The sequence below is a fragment of the Anguilla rostrata genome, chromosome 5 (genome assembly GCF_018555375.3).
Source record: "Anguilla rostrata isolate EN2019 chromosome 5, ASM1855537v3, whole genome shotgun sequence".
NCBI classification, from domain to species: Eukaryota; Metazoa; Chordata; class Actinopteri; order Anguilliformes; family Anguillidae; genus Anguilla; species Anguilla rostrata.
In genome coordinates this window covers 22,031,680-22,049,507 of record NC_057937.1, presented here as the reverse complement: position 1 = coordinate 22,049,507, position 17,828 = coordinate 22,031,680, and the positions used below count along the sequence as shown (strand labels likewise).

The 17,828-nt window shown below is 43.4% G+C and overlaps 1 protein-coding gene across 1 annotated transcript; it reads left to right on the top strand.

Annotated features, from left to right (window-relative positions):
• Positions 1-15,557: 15,557 nt before the first annotated feature.
• LOC135256058 (uncharacterized) lies at positions 15,558-17,497 on the top strand (the record flags this gene model as incomplete). Its single annotated transcript, XM_064337930.1, has 1 exon — positions 15,558-17,497. A coding segment is annotated over one exon (897 nt), but the record flags the coding sequence as incomplete, so codon positions are not given.
• Positions 17,498-17,828: the final 331 nt, after the last annotated feature.

Here is a 17,828-nt window from a genome sequence, read left to right as displayed (position 1 = left end):
GAAAATCCCTGATTATACAAGTCTGTGACACTCCAGACCGCTCGCCCATTTAAAAAAATTAATTTAATGTCCAATTTTTCTCCAGTGATCTGCCAAATGTATCTTGCCGATCTAAGGCACGTGCAAAAGTTCAGACTCAAAGGAAGTAAAGGTTAGAGCGTGGCTGCACCATTAGCTCTTGAGCCCAAACCAACCTCCTGCTGCCCCCCCCCCCCCCATTATGATAATAATGACTCGTTGTGGGATTTCAGAAGATTTATCACTGTCTTGGGGCTACCTTACAAAACCAACAGCCCCCTCAGGAACACACATTTCACAAATTATTTCGAGTCAGCAGCTTGATGTATTATGAATTAAACAGTCAATAGAGACCATCATAATTGAAATGCAATAACCTGTCACCCCCACCTCCCCTTCCCATGGCTAGCTTAGAAACGTCACTGGGAATGGTTTATTCATAAGGAATATACATCACATGATTTGCAGGTGTGATTACATATTTTTGGAGATACTGTGCCTGCAGTAGCTTCCTTGCATTTGTCATTAAGTGTCCAGGTCATAGATTTTCACTGCAGCAGTCAATGACTTCATTTATGGCACCACTATCATTATTCCAATAGTTAATGATTGCTTAGTTTATTCACACACACTCTCATTGTGGCTGCTACAGAAGGCCATCCTGCATAATTCATTCGTTTTGAAGGGCAAAGGGACAGGTTTGTAGTAGTGCTTTGTATTAGCTTCTGCCTTGCTGAATGCTAAAATCTGGCTATCTTACCCCTAAATACATTGCTTTATTACTGCAGCATGCCCCTATGAGCATATTTTGAAATTAAGAATACTTTGAATATCAGACTTCATATTTCAGTAAGAATACACTACAAATTCAGCTTCATTACTTCACATGTCTCTCTAAGCGAATGCTCTGACACAAACCTTGAAATGTTCATGTCTTCCATTCAAAAGATGTGACCAGAGATGGTACTGTTGGGAAAAATAAAATAAGGACTTTTAAAAAATGAGTTTTGTGTGAAGTGCAATGACTCGTCATGTTTTTGATGAGCTCGTTGCTGTGCTTTAAAAATGTGTGGTCTGCAAGGCGGAGTGCGTACTATATTAAGAGAGACATGTAAAATAATGAAGCTGAATTTGTAGTGTATTTGCACTTAAATATGTCTGATATTCAAAGTATTCTTACATTACAAAATGTGCTCCCAGGGGCATGGTGCAATAATAAAGCAATGTATTTAGGGGTAAGTGTGGTGGGGTGGGCGTGGTTTGAGCGTCGGCTGCAGAGAGAGAGAGAGAGAGTGAGAGGAGCGGCTCTCGGATCCCTCGTCACAACTGTCAGGTGGAGGTTATCAGCGCCGATAATTATCAATTGTTTCATTGCGCTGATTGCCTCTGATTGTTTTCAACAGTGAGCCTGGGGTTTTTAAAAGCGGAGACCGGGAGTCTTCGGGGCGGAACGCCGGAAAGAAGACGGAACCTTACTGAATTACTGAAAACCAAAAAGTATCTGTGTTCAGTTGTAGCCAGGCGAAGCCGGTGGTGAAATAAAAGAGCACGCAGTGCTACAAAACGAAACCTTGTCTCAAGTGAGTCTGTTGGCGGGCAGGAGGGGTGGCACTCACTTGCCACAGTAAGTTTTAGCATTCAGCAAGGGGCTTGTTATGGCATTTCACTGCCATTTTATTAGCCAAGTGTTTATTCACCACTACCCTGTAATCTCCATGCCCTGCTCCAGGCAAATGAAATACATCTCAAACCTACACTCACACTGTCAGAAAAAAGGGTACAATAGGGTCCGTTAGGGTCCGATAGGTCCGTTTTTGTTCTCTAAGGTACAAAATTCCCTCACTGGGTCATATTTGTACCTTAGAATACTAATCTAAAATGGAAAAGTGTCCAATGAGCATACCTATAAGCCAAAGATCTTACTTTTTGGAGAAATGTCCTCTGAACTGTTTGGCCATAATGACCATCGTTATGTTTGGAGGAAAAAGGGTGAGGCTAGCAAGCCAAAGAACACCATCCCAAGCGTGAAGCACGGGGGTGGAAGCATCATGTTGTGGGGGTGCTTTGCTGCAGGGGGGACTGGTGCACTTCATAAAATAGATGGCATCAAGAGGAAGGAAAATTATGTGGATATATTGAAGCAACATCTCAAGACATCATCCAGGAAGGTAAAAGCTTGATTGCAAATTGCTCTTCCAAATGGACAATGACCCAAAGCATACTTCCAAAGTTGTGGCAAAAAAAAAAAGTATTGGAGTGGCCATCACAAAGTCCTGACCTCAATCCAATCGAAAATTTGTGGGCAGAACTGAAAAAGCGTGTGCGAGCAAGGAGGCCTACAAACCTGACTCAAGTTACACCAGTTCTGTCAGGAGGAATGGGCCAAAATTCCAGAAACTTATTGTGAGGAGCTTGTGGAAGGCTACCAGAAACGTTTGACCCAAGTTAAACAATTTAAAGCCAATGCTACCAAATACTAACAGAGTGTAGTTGGGCCAAGCCCAAAGAGCTATTCACTCCAGGCGAGGGTGGGGTATTTCCCCGTTCGCCTGAGACAGTAGGTCTGTGCGTAACCGGAGTGCGCATGGCTGTGCATAAAGGAGAGGGATAATCTCTGCCAGCCACGGCGATTTCGGCCACCTGGGTGCTACCAGGATCAGTGTCAAGCTCTGTTCTCTCACTCTGTCTAGAGTGGGAGAGATGAGAGCGAGGGGAGGAAATGCATAAAGGAGCACATCGCGCCATGGGTGGGCCAGTGCGTCCATGCCGAGAGGCGCGTTCTTGTCCCGTAGCGAGAAATACATAGGACAGTGGGTGTTTTCGTGCAAGGTGAACATGGCTGAATCTCTGCCACAGCATTTCCACAATCCGGGGATGCAGCCGCTATTCCCCGTAAAGTGAGTTTCCCCTTGACAACAGATCCGCGCCCGTGTTCAGAATGCCTTGAACATGGGTCGCACGTAACAACAGAAAGTGATGGCTGCTCCAGACCAGCAGTCTGTGGCCTAGACAGTGGAGCTGGAGGAAGCGCATGCCACCTTGCCGATTTACATATGCAACCGCAGTTGTGTTGTCGCAGCAGATTAGCGCATGATGTCCCCTTAGACGGGGGAGAAAATATCTGAGAGCTATCCAAATGCATAGTAGCTCCAGATAATTGATGTGAGCTGAGCGTAGCTGGATCGGCCACATCCCATTCACAATACGTCCCTCCTGAGTGGCATCCCACCCAGAGAGGAATGCGTCTGTTGTCATGACTTTCCTCATGAGAACGATCCCGAGAGGGGTTCCCTGAGTGTAAAAGTCCGTGTGTCCCAGTGAAGCAGAGTTTGGTAGCACTCGCGTGTCACCGAGAGGCGGCGATGGAGATTGCCCACGGGGCTGAGGGAGGGATGAAATCCACCTCATAAAGCCCCTCATTCTTAATAGCCCTAGCAGGAGGACCTGAGAGACTGAAGTCATCAGCCCTTGCAGCCTGAGGCATGTGCGATACTGTACTCTCGAGCCCTGTATGAATTGAGACAGACAGACTCTGAGTGATAAAATGCGGTTTGCTGATAGCTAAGCTCGCATCGGCACAGAGTTTAGGTCCAATCCCAAGAACGTTACATTCTGGGATGGCGAGAAATCGCTCTTGGAGAGGTTCGCTCAGAAACCAAGAGACGACAGATGTGTCAAAACTAGCTGTGTGTCCTACACAACTCTGACTTTCGAATTGGCGATGATGACCCAATCGTCGATATGTCAGAAATCTGACTCCCGTTAGTCTCAACGGAGCCAGACCCGCCTCTACACAAAGACAGAACACCCGTGGGCTTTGGGAGAAGCCGAAGGGTAGAACTGTGTATTCGTAGCAAACACCGCGATGGGCGACGCGGAGAAAGTCTGTGTGAGGGGGTAGATGCCTACATGGAAAAAGGCATCTTTCAGATCGATTGATGTGAACTAATCGTTCTGACGTATTGAGCGTAGAAGAGTGCTGGACGTTAACATTTTGAAGTTGTATTGCCTCATATGTTTGTTCAGCACCCTGAGATCCAAGATCAGAAGTAGGGAGCCATCCTTCTTTGGAACCAGGAAGTAGCGAGAATAAAAGAACTCTATCTCATTTATAGGCTGAGAGAAGAGGCGCACCTGCGATGCGCCTCTTCTCACTGTCGGGCAGACCAGAGAGATTAAGCCACAGGGCTCGCTCACCAGCTACAGCCAGGGCCATGGAGCGACCACAGGCCTGGACACACTGGCGAGCATTGCGCAGGATCAGGTCATTAACAGTGACAATCTCTTGCCACAGTATGGGGGAAGGGCTCCCCTTCTCAAGCTGTTTCCCCATCTCCTCAATCAGCTCGGCTTGGTACACTGAGAGTAAAGAGGAGCCATTGAGGGCTTGAATAGCAAGGGCTGAGGACCTGTAGGAAGCCTGGTGAATGGAGGCTGTGAATCTTATTTGGTAGGGTGGGCTACATAGCTCAGGAGGTAAGACCGATTGTCTGGCATTCGGAGGGTTGCCGGTTCAAACCCCGCCCTGGGAGTGTTGAAGTGTCCTTGAGCAAGACACCTAACTCCTAACCCCTAACTGCTTTGGCGAATGAGAGGCATCAATTGTAAAGCGCTTTGGATAAAAGCGCTATATAAATGCAGTCCATTTGGGCTTTGGTGGCGCCAAAAGGCCTCCCTGTGTGGGGTTCAGGTGTCGAGCTATGGAGGGTTCGACAACCTGGGGTTCCCCCATGGTGTGGGCAGCCATGTCTTTGACTTCTAGGCCGGAAAAACCGTGCTTAAAGTCAAGGGGGTCCTTCTAGTGGTGTCTCATGTGTTTAGCACAGGCAGGAAGGACTGGGAAAAGCTGTTTCCGAGGGACCGGGGAAGGGCCTAGGAATTTCCCGTCATAAACATCCCGCTCCTGGTCGGCGGAGTTCTGGAGAGCTGCCCATTCGATGTGGAGGGCATTAGCCGTCCCCACAGCAGGTGCTAACTGGGCGGAAGGAATGGTGTCCTCCTCGCCTGAGGAACTACACGCAACTGGCATGTTGTCGTGCTGTGACTCAGGCTCCTCTTCCTCCAGTATAGGGGTACCGGAGAGGGAGAGGGGAAGGCCCAACATGTCTGGGTCGCACTGCTCAGCCCAGCTCAGGGTTGGAGGGCCGTGCGGGGGCTGAGGTGCAGTAGTGCTATCGTCCCCTTTTTGTTTGGGTGTGTGCGTGTGTGGAAATAATCCGCTCGGTTACTCTGTTTGGTTCTCGCGTTTGGTCCTCATTTAATCTCTTCTTCCTTTTTCACGCCACGAGGAATCCCCGCCTCTTATGCAACCAGCCTCACCCCCCGGTTACTGTTTCCGGGGTGAAGCTCCGGAGCGCAAAATAAATATTTATAGTAACACACACACATTACACAAGCAAACCAAGATAGCCATACGGGACCACTAATATGGATATATTGGATTTTTAATAATAATTATTAATCCTAACAATAATAATAATAATGAAGCTGGAGGGCATCAGTCATGTGCACACTGGCCTAGGAATATAGACCGTAACAGTATGTGGAAAACGTGTGTTTAATTACATATCATTTCTTTTTGCACTGTGTTTGTAATGAGTATGTGATAATAATAATTCATATATAAATGTAGGCTATGACAGACATGCACATGTTGCACTCACAGAATGATGACACATCTTCCAGAGCCACGTATTTTAATGGAATGAAGCAGTTCTTTTTCACTGCAAACAAAACATAGCTTTTAGCTGACCACATACAGAGACACTCGCTTTCAGTTGGCTTAGCTTGCTAGTATTCCAGTAAAGCTTGCTACCAAGCATGTTACAATACTGTTCTGTATTGCAGATTTTTCTCTAACAGAATGAAGCCCTGTTTTTACAATGCATTAATAAGCATTATAACAACGTTCGTGAAGAACCCACTGTAAGTAGCTAAATTTTTTTATGTAAAAAACAATATAGCCTGCGGTTAGCACAGATGCTAGTTATGTTTCAAAGCAGTTTAGCTGACATTATCTTACAGCATTCTCATGTATAAGCATGTAAAAGTCAACAGGAATTTGTACACTTACTAAAAGTATTGAAAATTTGTGCTGTGGCTTGCACAGAAGCTAATAATATTACTAACCAGTTTAGCCAACATTATCTTACAACATTGTCATGTATAAGCATGTAAAAGTCAACAGGAATTTGTACACATACTAAAACTATTTAAAATTTGTGCTTCATATGGTCTTACCTGCAAATGAAACATAAAAGCTTTTAGCTGACCACATACCGTAGACCGTATAAAAATATGGACAAAGTGATCATGACATCACCCTCTGATTTGCTATGGTTAGTGCTCACTGGTGCATGAAGCCCAGACTAGGGTGTAGCCATTGCCCCTTGCAACGCAAGCACAGTGGAGCGAAAGAGTGGAGTCCATGACTACGGGAAACTCCACCCCGACTATATTACATGGTAATTAGACACACCCATGTGTGGAATACAAGCGTGTCCATGCAACCACAGAACCGTAATCAACAGCTTGTGGCGAGAGGATCCTCCTAGTACAACTGTGCCGAAATGCTGATATTTAGCCAGATCTTGCTGACTTGTATTGAGGGTACCCACACAAACCAGCGGTAATTTCAAGTGAAAAATGTTACACTAACTAATGTTATGTCAGTAACCTAGCTATTTTTATATGGTCTATGGTGCAACCACAGAACCATAGTCAAGAGCTAGAAAGGACTTCAGAGAAATCCATTACAATGACACACATGTTTTACAGTGCTTTATTCAATGGAAAAAATAACAAAAGCACTATGATTTACACATTGAAGTGTAAGAAAAGCTGCAAACATTCCAACAACAATATTGAAAGGAAATAAAACTAAAATAACATCTTTGTTTCTGTTGAAAGTGTTCAGTCAGTAAGTCACTCTGCGTTGAGCCAATAATCTTTCTCTCTCTCTACTTGACCTTCCATGAGTATTTTTTGTCACACCTTACTGCATTAAGCAGTGGTTTGTCCTTCAAAATGATTGAGTGGAAGTCGGCACAGGACAGGTCAAAGTTGATTGAGATCAGGAGCTCACTCCTTATCAGTTCTACAGAGCACCGGTTCTGAACATCAGTCCATTTGTTTGCCATCATGGAGAAGATCCTCTCCACATACCCTGTTGAGGCTGGAATACTCAGAATGTAGGAGATGACTGACAGCATATTTGGTAGATCAGATGCTTGAAATACAGCCATCCACCTTGCAGCCACACCTTTGCTCTTCCATTGATCATCCTTCTGAAGCTGCTCCAAAAGGCAGTTGGCTGTAGTGCTCTCATCATACAGCTCATCCATTTTCAGTCTGCTTGTGACATTGAGCTTTTCACAGACCTTTTCAAGGTCACTGAAGGTGATCTTGCCATCTTGGAGGGAGAGGGGCTGAAGACAGTAAAGCCAGTTGCTGTTGAAAAAATCAAACCGTTTTTCAATGTACCTAATGGCAGTGTCAATGAATGCAGTGAATTCTCCCTTTGCCTTGTCTGCATCAACTGGAGAAAGACACTGCATCCTCACTTTTGTCAGGTATCCATAGAACTGGTGATCTCGTCTCTGTGTCAGTTTGGCTCTAAAGGAATGCATAATGGTATACAGCTCTGCACAGGTGGTATCATTGGCCTCAAGCTTCTTAACGACATCTTCAAAAAGGGACAATATGTTATTGCAAAAAAGGAGACAAACCTCCACAACATTGTGGGCTTCTTCATCCTGCACTCCAGCAACATCAGTGCTCAGCTTCAGCAAAGTGCAGATTTGTCTGGGACAGTCAACCCCAAGGCTGATGAAGCATGACTTCAATGCAGACCAGTTTTGCATGAGCCGAGAATTGGTTGGATTGAGGGAAAGCCATCTTGTTGTGACGTGGTGCAGAACTTCTCGGAACTCTATGTCACAGAACTCACAAAATTCTTTCAGTGACTCTCTTCTTTTGGCTGATGCAGAGAAATGACTATACACTTTTAGAACAACATTCTGAACATCTATGGTCAGATTGTCTAGTGCACGCTTGACTGTCTTATGCACAATATGGGCATTGCAGTTACCCTGAAGAAGATTATTTTGTTTTTTCTTCAAGATTGTGTAGACTGAGTTGTGTATACCAAAGTTTACATTTGCGTTGTCAGCACTGAAAGTTGACCCAATGACAATCCAAGTTTTTCAAACGAGTGCAGTATGCAATCCACAATTCCTTCTGCAGATTCATTGGGACTCTCCATGAAATCAATCATTTTGTTTATCACTCCACTTTCAGGTGTAAAGAACTGCACTGCAAGGGGAAACATTTTTCTGTTTCCCTTGTTAGAGGCATCAGTTTTAACAGAAAAAAACTGGAGGTCTGTCAGATGTCAAAATTTTCACCACATCCTCCACAGCCTTTGGTGCAAGGACATATTTTACTAATGTCTGTGATTTTGTTCTCCCACAACAAATTTTCTTGGCAATTTTTGAGTCCTGCGGGATTTTCTGGTTCAGCTTCTGTGCACAATCAGCTGTTATAGCTGAGGTTGTGCTTAACAGTGTGGTATACATGCGTCAACTCCGCAGCTGTAACCTGGAGAGGAGGAGTCATTATATTAGACAAAACGTGTATATGAACTAGGCTATTAAATAGAAAAAGATAGTTTGATCTTTTTTTTAGAAAATAACAACTTTGAAATATGTATCAAGTTTATGGATTGTACAGACTGGTATTTATTTAGATACATTATTTAAATATGTCAATGTACAATATAGTGCATCATATTTATTAATAATAAAGTGACTGAAGGTAAAGACTGTAATAAAATCTAAGAGAATGGATGGAATAAGCATGATCGATTTGCACTCATTATTGCCTAGATCCTTACTGATTGTATAATATAGGCAAACGTAAGCTATAATATAGGCTAGGTTACATTGGCAACACACAATTCATTTAAGAATATACCACGTCTGCTTCGGGGGAGGTCTGAGGTATGAAGAAATGAGTGATTGCAGTCTGTGTGTTCTGCTCTTTAGCTGCTCGGACACCTGCAGCGTGCTGTTTGAGGCCAGACTGGGTCATGGGTCTGGGGTGCAGTGGCCTTGTGCTGCCACTAGAGGGAACCTGGCATCTGGGAAATGCTTCATTTGTTTCAGGTGTTTTGATTTCCTATTATTTTCACCTGGGGAAGCGCCTTTATAAGCGTTGATTGACCGGCATTCAGCGCTTCTGGCTTCTGGTTCTCCGACACCCCCCACCATTACACAGACATCCCTCCATGGGCGACCGAAAAAGCTCAACGGCAAACTCTGCCATTTGCTTTGTATTTGTCACCAGGGACAGGGCTGACCCACTGATATTCTGTCTCCCACTCAGAACTATATCTTGATTGCCTCTTACGTTTCAGGGGCGCACTTGCAGATAGGGTTGCCACATTTGTTCTGGCAAAATACGGGACACGATGGGGGGGGGATTGGGGATTGGGGGCAAAACGTTTTTCACCCGGTGCTGAAATGACTTCAAAGCAATCCATTACAACAACACACATGGTTTACACTGCTTTATTCAACGGAAAAAATAACAAAAGCACTATGATTTACAAGTGTAAGAAAAATATTTCATATTATAGCTTGGCTTTGTAATGCTGATTGGTTTGACACAAACCAGGCTGAAACATCACAATAAAATATTGTTCATCCCTATCAAATGGAAACCATCAGTAACTGCAAACATTCCAACAACAAAATATAAAAAACTTCCCGAGGCAGTGAGGCAGCGATGATGACACTGACGTAACGTGCACTCTCACGCAGCAGCGCACAGAGGCTGAGCCTATCTGTCTGGAGCTCACAGTCACCACCAATAAAATTACACTTCTCAACACCGCTTGTAAAACTGGTTTGAATGTTGAAGACCTAGTGTTATATATGAAACGACGTGCATGAAAATACGGGACAAACTGCGTCCCATATTGAATCAATATGAGACGTAGCATTTTACTTTGAAATCCGGGACGATCCCATATTATACAGGACGGGTGGCAACCATACCTTCGCTGTTCTTGCAGGGGATCATAGGCAATGAACCTTGGCTAGTGAAGTTCAAGCTGCACCTGAAGTTCATATTATGTGCATTCTAATATACCATTCAAATGGTGTTCTTTTGCCTTAGTAATGACAAAAAATACACTAAAGCTGTCTGGTCTGGAACCCATGCATTTTTTCCCCTTATTTGTTTTTAGTCCTGCTTCTTGAAACATGAGAAACATGTTTTTACTGATGGCTCATTCCTTAAAAACATTCCCAGTTTCCTGGGATTCCGAGCACAACATGCATCTGTTCCCCGGATGGAAAAAGTTTTGTTACTGGGAAAAGTATTAATCCATGGTCTTCTGTCAGCAGCAGGAGCAGTTCTTTTCATTTTAGTTAATATGATAGCTACAGTACTGTCACAAATTCTGGATAGAGTGCATTTATCATTGATTAATGCAATATTTAGCATGAGTCTCTTTTTGGCATAGTAAATATAGGCTAATATGTAATAAACGTAATAGCATAACATAAATTGATAATACTGGTTCTAAGAAAAAATGATTTTTGGCTTGTATATGTTGTGTGTATAGTTTATGAAATGAGACTAAACAGTATTACACTCCATACAAATGTAATTGGTTAACACAGCAGGAGGTGTTGCAGCCTGGCTGTTGGCAACAGTATAAGAATGACTGTACGCGTGAGATCGCTCTCTTGCAAATTGGCTGGATTACTGTATACCCTGTTATGTCATTATGTTAAATACTTACCAATGAGTTAATCAAATAACAGAAGATTATTGTTATTATACAGTTGTTTGTGTTCTTTAACCCAGAAACATGACAATTCTGGCGACAAGGATGGGATCTTCATTTATATGCGACGGGTTGCTCCCACCATGAGCCATTAGCAAAACGTGAAGGTACCGTTAGCTAGCATGGCGCTTTACCGCAGTGAAACGGGTCTTGTGTTCGACAAAAACGGAGAGACATTTGACAGGTTATAGTGTAAGGCCCACGGGAACAGGCATAGAGTGGAATTTCCTCTCGGACTGTCGTAAAGCAATTCGCCAGGGGCAGAGTCTGATATTGTCGGGACAGAGTGGCCCGTAAGACCTTGGCATCTGGTTTTGCGACAGTTAACAGGTGACACCTCTTTTCTACGGGAAAGCAATTCTAAAATTACCCCAACGTCCTGGAGGTTTCAGATTGCAAGTAATAAAATCACATGATAGAAATGGGGCAAATTACTCAGGACAGTTGAGGGACAGCCAAAGTGCCCTCACCTGGTGTCACTGGGTAACTTGTCTCCCTACCTTCATAAGGAAAGAAATTTACTCAAGCACACTTTTTGTTAGGAAATAAATGCAGATTTGGGTTGAATACATTGCTACACTACACTATGCAATCTTGATACCCTGTGGAAAGACATTGAGAGTTGGCAGTTGGTTCATGTAAGTGATTGTACAGTTATTTCATGTTTTTCAGAGTTTTCATGACAAACACAAGAACAAATATTCATATTTGGTATGGTTTTTATGGTCTCTGCGCGAGTGATGCTCTGGTTTAGGTTTGAAAACCAGCAAACCTATAGAAAATCTATTTTTAATAAATTTGGAAGTCAACTGTATTTTTGGGACACTCCTCCTAGTAAATCCATCTGTCTGATCCTCAGGATGGAACCAAATTCCAATCTTCCCCCTCCAAGTAAATTTATGGTTTTATGAGCCTTTTGTGGTGACATCCACCTGCCTTCCGCTGGGTTCTTATAGGAGAGGAACAGGGCCCTCGGGGAGTCTGCAATCAGACTTCCCACACAAGACTCTTTCTGTGTGTAGACTGCTGTCAGGTATGCTCATCTTTATCTTTGATTGTTAGACTATTTTCTAAATTCTGTAACTACAAATTGACTATTTTAAGTGTATAACCTACCTGACATTAAAACTGTTAATGACTTGATTTGTGTGGTCTTGGTCAATGTTTCGTTCTTGTAACAGCCCTCTAAGTCGGTTTCCCCCAATTATGACTAGGGAACTGCCCGTTGGACTTGTTTGATCACCAAGTTTTCAGTTAAGGCGGGACCGTCAGCAGAACCAAGTTGATCCTGGGATGACCAATATTGGCCCTTTCGGAGTCCCTGAACCCTAATTAGGTTATACTCCCCATGAGGGAAATCTCACAACCGCTGTGTCGTCTGCAAACAGCTAGTTAAATTGTCGTTACGGGCGTATCCGCGGTGCGTACCGGGTGAAACTGCGTTGACCCTCGGTGTAGAACTTCAGACGAACTGAGTTCCATTCTAAATCAAGCCTAAATTCTAATTTGGAACATAACTTATTAATTAATATGGAGTCAGATTATCACGAGGGTAAAACCTATTAACTGTTATGCTTTCTTGCTGTGGTCATGGATATATTTGATGTGTTGTTCCGCGCATTTGTTGTGTTGTTCCGCGCATTTGTGAATATTCTGATGCTCCCATTGGGATATTGACAGTCCGGCGACAGATCGGATATATCTCTGATGACAGCATAGCCCCGTTTGCGAACGGAGAGTAACCTGAATGCTACTGATCCGTTACGGGCCAGTTTTAAGCGGGATATGAAGCAGCGCCTTCATATCTAACCCGTGGCAACGGAACCAGTGCATTCTTAATTATAATTGTGCCCTGTTCTTACGAACAGAGGAAAAATAACTAACATCTCCGGTTTTGAATCACACCAGCCAAGGGAGAACACGCGGTGCCTTCCCCTCCAGCTACAAACCCTCATTGGTCTAGCTGTGAGGTGTTTACAAGTGGTGACCCCGACGTGATATGGAGTATCTGGAGTGTTCCCTGAAATGTCTGCTGGTGTTTTTCATCCCGGCGTGATACCCTTCACTGTGGGTATCTCGCATTTTCTTCTCTGGGTTTCCTGATCCTTGGTGTGGTGAGTGACACAATTCTCATATATTAGCCTGTGCTAGGGAGAGTTTTTAGCCACTGTGCAGGGGATCGACATATCCCAGACAGGCCTGGGACCGTAGAAACCAGGCATTTTCCATACTACTACCCTTTGGGGAATTCATGAACAGGGAAAGAGAGATGCTTAGGTTGGCATGTTTTTAGGAAATGTGTTGTGCTAATACGGCAAAATGCGTTTTAGGAAAAACTAGCCTATAGCAGTAGATGGTTGCGTATGTGTACGAAAATGTAAGCGTTTGTAGAAAGGAAGGGAGTTTTGATGCAAGGCTTACTACTGTTTCTGCGCAGAGGCGCAGAAAACCTTGCTCAAACTCAGGAGAAATGAGGCACTGGTGAAAAGCCAGTGAATTTTGAAGGTGAACAGAGTGGTATACTGTTATGAAAGACTAAAAAGCAATAGAAGGTGAACAGTGAGAAAGTTTATAGCTGCCAGTAAGCGTGTGCAATCACAGAATGCACACGCGAAGAAGTTTGAACTTTGCTAGGGGGCTAACCCAGGAAAAGTGGCAGGCTTCTTGTTATATTTAAATTAAATAATATTAAAACACTGCTGAATGCTGAATCAGGTGCATAACCTCGGCTTCAAAGTTCCAGTCCTGAAAGCAGAGTCTGTGCTGATCCTTAAACCCAGGTATGGCCCTGCGGCAGTACACACGTCTCAAGACCTCTGACAGTGCAGACTGCAGCTGCACCAAGTTTTGAAACTGTTCGTATCTGTCCGGAGAAAACCACACTTTAAGTCTCAGAGATCGAGGCCGGTACCAGTGTAGTCACTGAACCTCTGAGTACCGTGCCCGATGTAATGTCACAGGACCGCTGAGTGCCACGGCAAATGCAAGTCTCCATCCCTCTGAAAGTGTAGCCGCAGGCTACAACAAGGGTGGCGACCGTCTGGAATTTGCCACATGTGGGACTCATGTCTAAAGACCTCTGAGACTGGTGAAAAGGTATCAGGACACAGAACTTCTGAATTTCTGAGGAGCTGGAACCAAGGTCCTTGGCCTGTGTTATCTGTCTCAGTAACCAGTGGTATACTATTAATTAAATAAATAGGTGAAGATTTATGAAACAGTTGAGATAAGCCAGTGTAGAAGGTAAAGTTCCAACATGGCCTATAACCAACAAAAAATAGACTTTGGCCTATTATAAATAAAATAACCATTAGCTTAGAGCTAAATTAAGTTATATAGGCATAGGTGTACCACCATTCACCTTTCGTTAGAAAGCTCATTTTCAAAAAAGTGTAGCGAATTCTGGTGTACCCTATTGTTTTCATCTGAGTTTTTGTTCTATGTGTCTTAGCAGCACAAGGATGAAACCAGAGGATTTTAATTAATAATATTAACTAATAATATATTAATTATTAACGCATGCCTGTGCACGCCATTTAGAAACTGGTAGAATTCACTAACCGACTTATTTGGGTGCCAATTAAATTAGCTAAGGCATGTTAGATACTAGAGATCTAATGGTATTTTTGTGTGAATTTCACCATAGCACAAAATATACGTTAAAATCTTTAGCAAACCATTGATAAGCCAGTCAATGCCATAAATGAATATAATGTCATCAAACTTTAACTCAACTAATAAGGGTCAGTATCATCTGTGCCTGCAATGAACATTATTTAAGGAAGAAGTCTTCCAAACTACATATCTCAAATAAATAAATAAATAAATAAGGAGAAGAAGCAATTACTCCTAAGTTTACATAAAGTTTGTCTTTTAGCATTAAAATGTTGAAAGAGGGGTCATCTTTTGGCAAGGACTGGCTTACTGGTCTCTCTTTTATTCTAGTTTTTCACAGTTTCCTCTCCTTAAATTCCCTCCTTCCTTTTCATTTACTGTTCCTCCTCCTCCTTTCTCCCTTCTCCCCATCTGTCTGTCTTGTTCTGTTTCCCCCCTTCTCTGTCAGTTGTTGAATATTTAAGGAGCAGTAAACCTACACTCCCAAGACAGTGTCTGATTTTCTTTTTGTTTTTTCATCTTTTTATTTTTTGTCAGTTGTGGTTTAACCCCCAAATTATGCAGACAGTAACCCTACATAGATTTTCTCTTCTTTGCACAAATACAGGCAAGAAGTTAGCACCTCAAGCATCGGTGACAGACCAGTTGGGTGGAAATCTCTGAAGGGGTCATAAACATGTCAGCAGCTCATTTAGCCAACTCCTAACTTTAAACAGGCCCCCTGGTGTAGCACCAGAGCAAATTTTACAACACCCAATTTGTTACATTAGGGGATCCACCCATCCCATTAAGAACTTCGCAGTCATCTAATCTAACAAGAGCACACAAACCAGCACACATCCAATTCCAAATAGCCCACATATAGGACAATAGAAACACTATCTTATGTGATTCTATGAGTTTCTTGGTGCAATAATGAATTTCTCCTCTACCATTAACACATGGTATTAGACAACATTTCTTCAGTCTGTTTCAATTAAACTATTTTACAGTAATTACCATTCCAGTAATTTTCAACTTTTTAATAAATGTTTGTATGTATGTAGGCATTGTATGTTTCTGAACACTACTTGTCTTATATGTCTTAATTTATGATTTTGGTGTTTTTCTTTATTTTTTGTTCTTTATTTTTATACTATCATTTTCAATAACCATCCACACAAAATGTATTGGGTTCTTTGTTTCTTTTCCTTTAATTCACCCAGATCAGGTGTACCCAAATTCCACTACCATACGCTCTATCGGCGTAGTAGTGAAGAATCAGATTCTAAAATTAGATCACCTTACCGGGTATATCACTATGAGGGGCACAGAGACCATATTCACCACTCGCATGTGTTGTCATGAAACCTCCAGCTATATCATCTGTACCTGTAACACCTTACAACCTTTTTCTCCCAATGATACCAAATTCATTAGTGGGCAGTCTTTGCATGGCCACGCTGACTCTATCCAGGTTTCCCACACACAATGGTGCGTCATCAGCGAGATGAACTCTTTCTCGTATGGAGGTCTGACCTGTCCAGCAAACCACACTTTCTGCTTGGAAGTGACAGAAGATTTGGCCATGGGTCAGATCAACATTCTAGGCCGAGTTCCACTGGAGGTAGACGTCTCCCCGTGGTGGGAGGACACATTCTACGAACAAGGAACGCGGGCCCTGACTGACCTAATGAGTTTGGTAGAACAGATCATCCGTGACACCAATTACCACATCAACCAGGCTCAGGTGGAGGTGAATCTGGCCAAAAGAACAGCGGAGATCCTGGCCAGCTCCTCTACCCGGTCCGCCCAGGACGCATACACCTGGTGGGATTGGGTGTTCCGAGGGTGCGTCATCTTTACCATCACCCTGGTTCAATGCTGTTATTTTCGACACCTAATACACTCTCTGCGCACCTCCACTCATGCTTCTTTGGTTCTCAGCCCCCTCCAGTTGCCAGCGAGACCGGGCTTGAGACCATAAACACCGGACCTGGACTGCTGTCAAAGTTGGGCATTTTCAGTGACCCCTGGGACAGCGTTCTGTTTGTCCCACGGGGCCAGAGAGGGGAATCTGTAAGGCCCACGGGAACAGGCATAGAGTGGAATTTCCTCTCGGATTGTCGTAAAGCAATTCGCCAGGGGCAGAGTCTGATATTGTCGGGACAGAGTGGCCCGTAAGACCTTGGCATCTGGTTTTGCGACAGTTAACAGGTGACACCTCTTTTCTACGGGAAAGCAATTCTAAAATTACCCCAACGTCCTGGAGGTTTCAGATTGCAAGTAATAAAATCACATGATAGAAATTGGGCAAATTACTCAGGACAGTTGAGGGACAGCCAAAGTGCCCTCACCTGGTGTCACTGGGTAACTTGTCTCCCTACCTTCATAAGGAAAGAAATTTACTCAAGCACACTTTTTGTTAGGAAATAAATGCAGATTTGGGTTGAATACATTGCTACACTACACTATGCAATCTTGATACCCTGTGGAAAGACATTGAGAGTTGGCAGTTGGTTCATGTAAGAGATTGTGCAGTTATTTCATGTTTTTCAGAGTTTTCATGACAAACACAAGAACAAATATTCATATTTGGTATGGTTTTTATGGTCTCTGCGCGAGTGATGCTCTGGTTTAGGTTTGAAAACCAGCAAACCTATAGAAAATCTATTTTTAATAAATTTGGAAGTCAACTGTATTTTTGGGACACTCCTCCTAGTAAATCCATCTGTCTGATCCTCAGGATGGAACCAAATTCCAATCTTCCCCCTCCAAGTAAATTTATGGTTTTATGAGCCTTTTGTGGCGACATCCACCTGCCTTCCGCTGGGTTCTTATAGGAGAGGAACAGGGCCCTCGGGGAGTCTGCAATCAGACTTCCCACACAAGACTCTTTCTGTGTGTAGACTGCTGTCAGGTATGCTCATCTTTATCTTTGATTGTTAGACTATTTTCTAAATTCTGTAACTACAAATTGACTATTTTAAGTGTATAACCTACCTGACATTAAAACTGTTAATGACTTGATTTGTGTGGTCTTGGTCAATGTTTCGTTCTTGTAACAGCCCTCTAAGTCGGTTTCCCCCAATTATGACTAGGGAACTGCCCGTTGGACTTGTTTGATCACCAAGTTTTCAGTTAAGGCGGGACCGTCAGCAGAACCAAGTTGATCCTGGGATGACCAATATTGGCCCTTTCGGAGTCCCTGAACCCTAATTAGGTTATACTCCCCATGAGGGAAATCTCACAACCGCTGTGTCGTCTGCAAACAGCTAGTTAAATTGTCGTTACGGGCGTATCCGCGGTGCGTACCGGGTGAAACTGCGTTGACCCTCGGTGTAGAACTTCAGACGAACTG